The 10,452-nt window shown below is 32.8% G+C and overlaps 1 protein-coding gene and 1 long non-coding RNA gene across 2 annotated transcripts; one reads left to right on the forward strand and one right to left on the reverse strand.

Annotated features, from left to right (window-relative positions):
* Nucleotides 1–2,172: 2,172 nt before the first annotated feature.
* On the forward strand, nt 2,173–3,661 carry LOC142523656 (uncharacterized). Its single transcript, XR_012814804.1, has 2 exons — nt 2,173–2,317; nt 3,238–3,661. It is a non-coding gene; the product is annotated as an uncharacterized LOC142523656 (long non-coding RNA).
* A 1,060-nt stretch (nt 3,662–4,721) lies between these two features.
* LOC142523726 (protein FAR1-RELATED SEQUENCE 5-like) lies at nt 4,722–7,403 on the reverse strand. The gene is made up of 4 exons (XM_075627460.1): nt 7,238–7,403; nt 5,024–6,743; nt 4,884–4,948; nt 4,722–4,798 (listed from the first exon to the last, which is right to left on the reverse strand). The coding sequence occupies exons 1-4, from the start codon at nt 7,401–7,403 to the stop codon at nt 4,755–4,757; spliced, it is 1,995 nt and encodes a 664-aa protein (XP_075483575.1). The 3' UTR covers nt 4,722–4,754.
* Nucleotides 7,404–10,452: the final 3,049 nt, after the last annotated feature.

The raw sequence follows: 10,452 nt of genomic DNA on the forward strand, positions 1-10,452 counted from the left end.
CTCGGACTAAGCATATCGATATACGACACCATTTCATCTGATATCATGAGTTAAAGAAGAACATCATATTGTATTATGTTTCAACCGAGCAACATGCATCTGATATATTCACTAATACACTCAGCGAAGCTAATTTTTCTTACTTTAGAAATATTTGAGGTCTTGTTGATTTGTACTAGGAATGCGGAATATTTCACCCTACCTCATGGGATACTGCCCCATGAGAAGATCAAAGGCCCAAATTTAACCACATATATGCGGGGTCCACCAATTCATATGCGGGGTCCATCAAATTTTTTAAAATCAACGACCCAGATCTTGTGGGGGCACTGCCCCCATAGGTAGCATCGACAGAACCTAGGAATGCATGTGTTGGGCAAACCGACTATTTAAATTCTTTAATTGCATTTATTAGTTTGAAATTTTGAAAAATTTTAACGTTTTAATTTATTCCGATTAAATCCATGATTGGTTCGTATAAAGTATGAATTTTTTTTAAAATATCAAAAAAAAATTTAAATCGACAGTGTGACACATGTCTCGACTGTCTGACTTAGGTTGCACATATAAATATCGGTCATTCTCGTTAATTTTACTTAATCGCATTTTAAATTATTACAAACTCTTCGTATTCTTGCTTCATATTCTCATTGCCATCAAATTTTTCTCTCTCTCCTTCAAGAAATCTTTTGCAGTAATGACTACTCTTTCTTACATCGCAAATTCTTGTGTCGTGGATTTTGAATCCAATTATTCACTGGAAGATGTCGTTATTGTTTGTGTCTTCAAGCTGATTGAGTCATCTAGACTCGAGGTGTTTCTAAGCTCTTCTCTAGATATTTATGCACCAGAGTTGAAGGACTTCTATGCTAGATGATCTTTTTATACTGATGAGAAGATAATTATGCCTCTACATGAGCATACTCTTATGATCGATGAAGCTTTCTTCTATGTTATGTTGCAGTTCCCCACTGAAGGGCTAATTGATTTCTCTACTGTTCCTAAATCGGTGCTGGAAAAAATTAAGACCAAGTTTTATTCTAACAATGAGCCTATCAAGACCTTTGGGAAGAAAATAGAGTTGAATATGGAGTACCAAATCCTAGCTGATGTGGTATCCAATCCAATTTTGGTTAAGGCATTTCTTTTTATGCCATTACAATTGAGAAATTCTTGGTGATCTATTATTAATTCTCTTCCAGACGCTTAAGTCTATGATATCTTCAGAGAAGCAATCCCATGTATTTGTCATTCCTCTTAGCCGACTATTTGAAGATGATGGTGCTCCTTTGAGTGAGCCAATTACTCTTTACAAGTTCAAGACCTTAAATGTGCAGAATGTGATAGCATTGAGGCATAAAATCAGCAACAAAAACTTTTGGATGAAGTGCCACCATATTTTCAGCATCAAGCATGGTGGCTGCGGAACCATCTTTGTCAGCAGTAAACTTGAAATGCATCCTTGAGAAGTTTGTTGATTTGCAAAGCAAAATCGGTGGTGTTCTTTTTTCATCTTAGATATGGTTTTTAAAAAGATAGAAGCCTAGTTAACTTAAGGTCATCTCCAACCCAAAACTCTATTTTAAAGCAACTTTACTCTAAAATAGTGCAGTTTCTGCACCAAATACAATATTCATCTCCAACCCATATACTTCAAATCTTACTCTAAAAAAGAATATTCTCGAAATATTCTTTTTTATTTTATTTATTTCATTTTTTTATAAGTTATTAAATATATATTTTTTAAATTTAGTGATATAATTATAATTACATTTTATATTGAATATATTTAATATTATATTTTTAATAAATATGATAATATTACAAAAATATTAATTTAATTATTTTAAATATATTATTGAAATCTATATTATACGATTGAAATAGAAATAATTTCAATTGGTGAAATAAAATTAATACATGACATTATTGATGATTTAGTTTGTTTATCTTTTATTATATTTGTATTTAAATTATCTGAATTCGAATTCGTATTTTTATTTTAATTGTGTACTTGAATGTTTAAATATTATTCAATAAATTTGTGTGTTAGACGTTTAATTATAAAATTATTGTAAAATACTTTGTAAATTTTTTATTTTTTAAAAAAATAATTTAAAAACAAAATTAGAAGAAAATGAAAGATACACACCAGAAGAAATTTAGTTTCCACCTACCAGAAGAAATTCGTACGCCCAAAACTTTCCACCTACCGGAAGAAAATGAAAGATACACACCCCACGGTCATAAGCTTCAATTGAGCGCAATTCTGGAGATCTCGCGTGGAAAGTTTCCGGTCATCTTAAATCATCAGAAGGTAAATCGATGTATTTGGATATAAAAATCGGGTTCGGTGGCTGTCCTATAAATCTTGATGTATTTTCGATTTTTTTTATTTTTTATTTATAATCTTGAATTGACATTGAACTGTGCTGGGAATACTTGAGAAAATTGAGAGCTTGTAAATTTGAGACGCCCCGTTTAGGATTTAGAGTTGGAAGGAGTTGACTTCAGAGCTTAATATTCCCCAAACCACATATTTAAATGGAAAATTAACTAAGTCCTTTTGGAAATCATTTTTTATTATTGTTGTTGTTATCTGCAATTCTCCCTCGTTTGTTCAAATATACATTAGCAAAATATTGCACAAACATTAGAATTAGCATATACTACTGATAATAATCATAGATTAAATCAAAATGTTTCAAAAATTTAAATGTAATAAATGGATATTTAATCTGTTTGTGGCGGAGAATATAGTAAAGTCTCCTAAAAACATTTGTATTATGGAGTGGGGTGTGGTTGAAGGAATAGGAATATAGAATTTAAATAATTGAGGAATATTTAATATAAAAAAAACTATATATAATTTGAAAAAGAAAACAAAATGTAAGGTTGAGAAGTCAAAAGGTAAGATTTAATAATCTTAAATGGAAGATTAGACATTTTCTAATTCGATTTAAGGTGCAATTTGAATGGTAAGAATTATTTTGTCCCATGCAATTCCTTTTTACATGCTTGGATTGAAATATTATACATGTTCTAGTTCCAACTCATTTTGCTATGCACAGGACTAGAATCATTGATGTACTTGTTTTGCTGAGTTTTGACAATGGTGAGTTATAAACTATTAATTGTTGTTAGTTATAATATTTTTTGTCTGCGTGTTGAAAAAGTTCTTGAATTTTTGTACATTTTAGGGGAAAACATATGTTGTCTTTGTTGGATGTGAACCAGGTATTTATGATACGTGGGGAGAAACATCTTCTAAAGTTACCGAACATAAGAGTGTTGTCCACCAGTCTTTCAAAAATAGAGATGAGGCAGAAAGAGCTTATGACGCATTTATGGTAAAACAAGCTGCAGGCACTTCTTCCAACTCTAGTGCAAATGAAAGTTCAAGTTTACCTACATTTTCAAGTTCAAATACGAGGGGAAAAGTTTCGCAGACAGAACAAATGAAGAAGTTGCAAGGGATAGAACAGAACTTGGATGAGATAAAGAAGAATTTGGAAGCGATTGTAGAGAATTTGAAATCTCTACAAATTAGTGACCATGATTAATTCATCCAAATTTCATCTACTCAATGGATTACTACAATATATGTTTGATTATGTTCTCGTGCTTAAATATTATGCTGTGGCACTCATGTTATGGAATATCAATATTAGCTATGCAATTCTATATGTCTTGCAAAATTAGTGAAGTTGCGTTTTATGGCCACATTTTATGGTACACACCTAATCTCCTGGTCTCATTTCAACATCTTGTGAGCTTCCTCTGTCAACTGAATTAAGAGTCTGTTTTTTCTGTCGATGAGAAACGACCACCAAATTTGGAATATCAGGGCTGATAGGGGTTCTCGCCAAGTTCAATCAACTCTAGCATCAATTTTTTTGAAGATGCTTCAATAAGGTCTCTGCCTGGAGGATTCTTTTCAACAGAAATAACAAGTGGATCCAATGCATAAAATGAACATTGCGTAAAAATGAATGACCAACATCGTAAAACTACTGTATATTCACTCAAAGTTCAATCAAAATGTATATTCAACATCGTGAAACTACTGTATATTCAATCAAAGTTCAATCAAAATGAACAATGCGTGAAAGTTCTCAGCATCTAGTATAGCTCGCACTTTCTCAGACCAACACAGTATATTCTGATTACAAAAGGAATCCTCTACTATGAAAATGAATGACTAGCAAGTTCCTGGCATTTTTCCAGGCACATATCTTCCTAGTTTCCTAGAATTAAACGTCATAAAACAGCACCGTGACCATTCAAGATATTGTATTTAGATATTTCATTCGTTCAAATATTACATACTAAAACAAAACACCGACGTCCAATAGCTAAAAACCTGCAATAAAGCATAGTGAAACTAAATGGGATACATGCAACGAAATTATGTGTGCTACTGTTTACAGTAGTTTGCAATTGAAGTTAAAAAATTTTAGTAGCACAACATTCCAGCAATGTTATTTATCAGAAATCAGCAGATCACGACATTCCAGCAATTCAGTAGCACAACATTCCTCAGCTCGATCAGCCCCATTCCTGCAGAAAATATTGCATCAGAAATCAGCAGAGTACTATCTTATTATTATTCAAGGAATATGAACACAACTTCACAATGTTTTCCCAACAAAATATGTAATTAAAGTTTAACTTTAATATAGCACAAACATTTTAGCAGATCACTATCTTATTAAAATTTAGCACCATCCAACATAAATACATACAGATTAATTTCAGTCATCGAAGCCCATTCCAGTTGTCCACATGTTTGTACAACCTGTAAATATGAAGACGATGATTAGTGAAATATTATCAAAGAAACAAAATTTGAATTCGAAAAATAATTTATGTATTTGAGTTACCATCTATTGATCCAAAATCTTCTTCATCTGAGTTCTCATCTGTGTTATAATTATTTACAGTTGACCTGATAAACGAAGTTTGTCATCTGTACTAATATTAAAAAAATTATTAATTTTTTAAAAAATTAATCAATACATACCCGTCTTTCAAATTTGGACAATTGCGTTTGTCATGTGACACACCTCGACGCCCGCATCCACGACACTGTCTGCCCCTTGATGTTGACTTCTCCTTCGATGATTTTAGTCTCTTCCCACGTCCTTTTGTTCTTATTTCTGAAGGATCAATGATACCAATGGCTCCATCCAAGGTTCTCCTACTTTGAATTCCACTGCTTAATGTTCTATTAATATTCATCTCCTTTATTTTGTTATCAATAGAATCAAATTGTTCAGGCAAGAAGTTTGTCCCCTCATCACTGAAAGATGCAACATCAATTAAAGCTGAAGCTTTACAAGATAACCTCATATGTCTAGACATCAAACACCTATCTGGATCGTCGACCACATTTTGCTCAGCCATAGTGTATAGTACGCCAATCTTTGCATATTTTGTCCACCGTTTGAGTATATACTGATCAGGCAAGTGGAACACTTGGTTGATACGAAAGAATGCTAACATATGACTGCACGGAATACCCTCAAATTGAAATTTCATGCAACTACATGATATATCGTCTCTTTGTATGTCATGCGTAAGCAGCCTATGTTTGGCAAAAGAAGAACCTTGAAAATTAATGACATTGTAAACCCCAAACTCAATTCCGATAGATGCTTGTTGCACATAATAACCATGACTCAGACTAATTTCATTTTGAAACTCCAACCATTTGTTTTTCGTGTATACGTTCACCATTTGCAATTCCATTGGCCAGTGCGATTTAACCTTTGGCCGCTCGTTCATATCAGTATGATCGGCAACTAACTCATTGTGTCTTTGGTGTCGAAGTGCCTTATTGAAACGAATTATAAAATCCATCAATGAGTTCTTGCTACAAACGTACCTCTTGAAAAATGCATGTGAACTTTCAGACCTCTGACTACTTGACATTCCTGCAGAAAATACATGGTTGAAATAAGCCGGCACCCACTTATGCCGCAACTCATACATCAATGACAGCCAATCATTTTCTACCAAGTTAGCACAATTCATAACCTCTTCCCATGATCTCTCAAATTTAATAGAAGTTGTAGAATGTACAATGACATTTTTTATGCTTTGATAGTGGTCACGGAAAGTCACAGGGTTCAATTTATCTGGGAATTTGTTTAGAATGTGCCACAAACAATATCGATGTATTGTTTTAGGGAAAACTTCAGCTATGGCTTTCGTCATAGCAGGATCCTGGTCAGTTATGATCAAGTTTGGTGCTCCTTTAGGCATGGCTTCTAAAAACTTATTAAGCAACCAAACAAAAGAATCAGTTTTCTCATCACTCAAAAATCCACAACCGAAAACAATGGTTTGATGATGATGATTAACTCCTACAAATGGTGCAAAAATCATCCCATATTTGTTGGTGTTATACGTTGTATCAAACACCACTACATCACCAAATGCAGTGTATGCCCTCCTTGAAACAGGATCCGCCCAAAAACACCGAATAAATCTTTTGTCTGAATCTGTCTCGTAATCAAAAAAAAAAGTTGAACTCTTGTCTTTCTCAGACAGAAAAAAATCAATCAATGTTTCGGCATCAATACCCTTGTGCTCATCCCTAAGCGTTTTCTTGTAACTTCTTTTATCTTTTTCTGTGCAACCTACATGTTCAGGCCCTCCATATTCTATTTCAAACAATCGCATTTGTTGACAAGTAGGTACATTCGCTTCTGCAAACTGTTGACTAAGTGCTTTCTTTGCTGCAGAAACAGTATGATGTGAGCGCAACAAATGCACCTTTGAAGGAGTTGATAGTGGATGATTATGACTTTCCATGAAGGTACTAACAACCCAACCAAGACCAGTCGTTCCTTCACAACTGAAATCTTTGACTTACATCCAGTTCTAATCTCACCACGAGCTATTTCCTTTTATTGTAACGACCATGGACTATTCCGATCTTGGGCTCCCTCAGGGGCCTTGTCCCATTTTGGGTTCCCACTGGGGCCTTTTCCCTCACGGACTTTCCCATGCGTCATTACTCATAGGGCTCTCCACACCAGGTTGGTGGAGTGATACCTTCCCAAGTCTCGAACTCATGACCTCCTAGCATAAGTACATAGTTCAAAGAGACTTGGTACCAGTTGAGCTATTGGTTCATCACTTTTTGATTGTTTACTCCATCTGATTGCATCTGTATGTTCTTCTTTAAAGCATACAAATTTTTTCCAGATAACTTCTTTTGATTTCTTACTTTTTTTGCTTTTGCTTATTCTTGCACTAAAACCAGATTCTCGTGCATATTGGTTGTAGAATGAAAACGCCTCTTCTAAAGATTCGAATTTCATCCCTATTTTTGGCTTTTGATTGTCTCCAACTTGGGGAATGTATGACAGTTCATCGCCGCTATTTTCTTCCATTCTATAAATATTAAAATAAAAAAATTAAAATTCCCAGCACAGCTTTATAGCGCAGCTCAATGTCAATACAAGATTATTAATAAAAAATAAAAACATATATTAGTGCTCTGCTAAAAAATAAAACATATATTAGTGCTCAATCTTCGGAATAAGAAATTTCCAAATACATCGATTTACCTTCTGATTTTGGGTGCATTCTTAAGCAGGTCTTGTATTAGGCACATATATAGTGAGTGATTGTATTAAGCACAAATATTTCATTTTATGGGCCTTTTTCACTTTGTGTCGATGGAAAAAACTGCAAAAACCTAATTATTCACAAGCAGATATAAAAAGGTATTTGTAATGTTCATGGAGAAACCCACCACTGAATTTTTATATTCCATCATTTTTTCTCCTCTCTCTCTTTACATATATACAAAAACTTTCCACACGAGATCTCCAGAATTGCGCTCAATTGAAGCTTATGACCGTGGGGTGTGTATCTTTCATTTTCTTCCGGTACGTGGAAAGTTTTGGGCGTACGAATTTCTTCTGGTAGGTGGAAACTAAATTTATTCTGGTGTGTATCTTTCATTTTCTTCTAATTTTGTTTTTAAATTATTTTAAAAAAAAATATAAAAAAAAGAGCACACAGCAAAATAGCGTGTTTTGCTTCTTGGGTTGGAGATGCCCTAATATAAGAAGAAATTCCAGTGATAACCTGAACTTTTTCTTTTTTTCAGCTTGTCAAATGTTCCTACTTTGATCAGAATAGCTTTGGCAACTATGTCAGCCAAGACTTGATATTCCATCTTCATCAACTTCTTGAAGCAAGATGGCGAAAGGTATTCTCCACGATAGAGAAGTTCTTCAGAGCAACTAAAATATCTTCCTTGGATATTACAGAGAAGGATGGTTTGTCATACTGACCAATCATATAAAAGCGAGAGAACATATTTTGAAAATAAAAGTTGTAGGTTATCCAAGAGGCTGTTGATAATATAAACAGAACAAATGATGAGTTTGAGATATTATATGATTAGGCCTAATGAAAAAAGAGCTTCTGGAGAGATTCCAGCAGTAACAATAAATCAACAGATATTATATGATAAGGTCTACTAAAAAATAGCTTTTGGAGAGATTCCAGTAGTAACACCAAATCAATAGAAACAATGTCTTATCAATATTACAAATTTTTTATATAATACAAGATTTTATAGAATCTTAGTCATATAAAATAAAATTATCTCTAAGCTTTCATCCTGATTTTTCAGTAATCGAAATCTTCTTTGGAGAATATAGAAACCTTGCTGAAGGATGTCATGGCTTTGTATTAGATGTTTCATAATGAGATCAACCCACTTTGATACCACTTGTTAGGATCGATAGAGTAGTTCAGAATAGGGAGTTTGAATAAACTACTCAAACATATAACTTTTTTGCTTCTGAAAAAAGTGTGCTTCAAACTGTTTTACGAAGTCAGAAGCTTGTCTCGTTCTTTGTAAGTGCAGCAAATTACTGAGATGTACAGAAATAGTCCACATCACTAACTAAACAAAAGCCAGTAGTAAGGAAAATATAATACAATATTTGTTTCTAGAAATTTGAAGGACGAAACTTTTTCATGTTTCCCTTTCTTCTGTTACCAGAGAGTATTACTAGAAGACTTAGATTAGTATACAATACCGCAAATCCACTTCAGAAGATCTTACTCTTGCCTACTATAACTCCTAATATTACAACTCAACTTAGAAATGAACACTGATTATGGGAAAAATTCTTTCCACATATTACAATCACTCCACACTATGTAACAAATAATACAATGAATGAGTATGAATATCAGAAGCACAAGGATTTTTTGGATATGATCAACACTTGGTTGTGTGCTAGTTTTCTTTTATTTCCTGTTTGTTTGGAGGGTAACTTGGAGATAAATCTCTAAACCCAAACTTAATTTTATCCTAACTCCCTATACTTAAAAAACACTTTTTAACTTCCTAAAATATTGAAAAGACAAAAATACCCTCATAATGTTAATGGTTGATTTTCCTGGGAGAAATGATATCAGAGCTTAGGTAAAATTATTTCAAACATAAAAATTTATTATTACACAAGTAGTTAAATGTTTGATGAGGAAAATTTCTCAAATAATATGAATCCGAACTCATGTTCGAGATTGATTATTTGCATGATTTATTCCAAAAATTTGGAATTTTTAAAACAAGAAAACAGAGGAATTTATCAGAATCCTAAGGTAAACTTATGATTCCAAATAACATGTTTCTAGAAATAGTCTCGGATTCCTCTAAACTCTCTGGAGATCTTAGAGAAATTCAAAAGACAGTACAAAATTATGACAATATATTGTATTATGTACCACAAAATATGGAGAAAATCTGTAAAACCTAAGATTTTGTAATCGTAATAATATTTTTTTGTAATTTAAGTGTGTTAGGATTATTCAATATTTGGGTATCTATCTCATTATTTTATTTAAGAAGATTTGCAAGATTATCTAAAGTTGTGTGGATAATTATATCGTGTACAATATTTTTGAGCTCAAGATTTAAGATAATATTGTACATATATTTTGAACTTGGGATAATAAATAGACCACGATCTAAGGAATTAAATAAGAAATATTTGGATATGAGCAGTTATAGTTTGATATATAAATTCACAGTTGGAGAGATTTTTACCAGATAAAGATCTAAGATTTGATATACTTGGATAAAGATTAAGCAGGGGATAATATTATCCCTAAATTTCGAAATATCCAATGGATGAATATTTAGATTTCGAAATATTATCCAAGATCACGGATAAAAGAAAGATAATTATCCTAGATTTAAAGTTTGATTCAAAAGTTCAAACGCAAGGATAATACACGATCATGATAGCAACCACCTCTCTATAAATAGAAGAAGCTCCCATTCAGAATTTACACCTCATTTACACACCAAATTTTCGAGTTTTGCTCTTCATTTTCGAAATCATTTTCGAAATTCATCTCCAAAAATTCTGCACGAGTCATCAAAATTCTGTCCAAGTTCAGAAATTCGTT

This window comes from Primulina tabacum, chromosome 14, assembly GCF_025594145.1.
Source record: "Primulina tabacum isolate GXHZ01 chromosome 14, ASM2559414v2, whole genome shotgun sequence".
In the NCBI taxonomy this organism is placed as follows: Eukaryota; Viridiplantae; Streptophyta; class Magnoliopsida; order Lamiales; family Gesneriaceae; genus Primulina; species Primulina tabacum.

Coding starts and splice junctions, on each gene's coding strand:
- LOC142523726 (XM_075627460.1), bottom strand. CDS start 7,403: ATGGAAGAAAATAGCGGCGATGAACTGTCATACATTCCCCAAGTTGGA. Junction 6,744..7,237: donor AATAAGCAAAAGCAAAAAAA/GTAAGAAATCAA, acceptor CTGTTTCTGCAG/CAAAGAAAGCACTTAGTCAA. Junction 4,949..5,023: donor TGTCCAAATTTGAAAGACGG/GTATGTATTGAT, acceptor TTCGTTTATCAG/GTCAACTGTAAATAATTATA.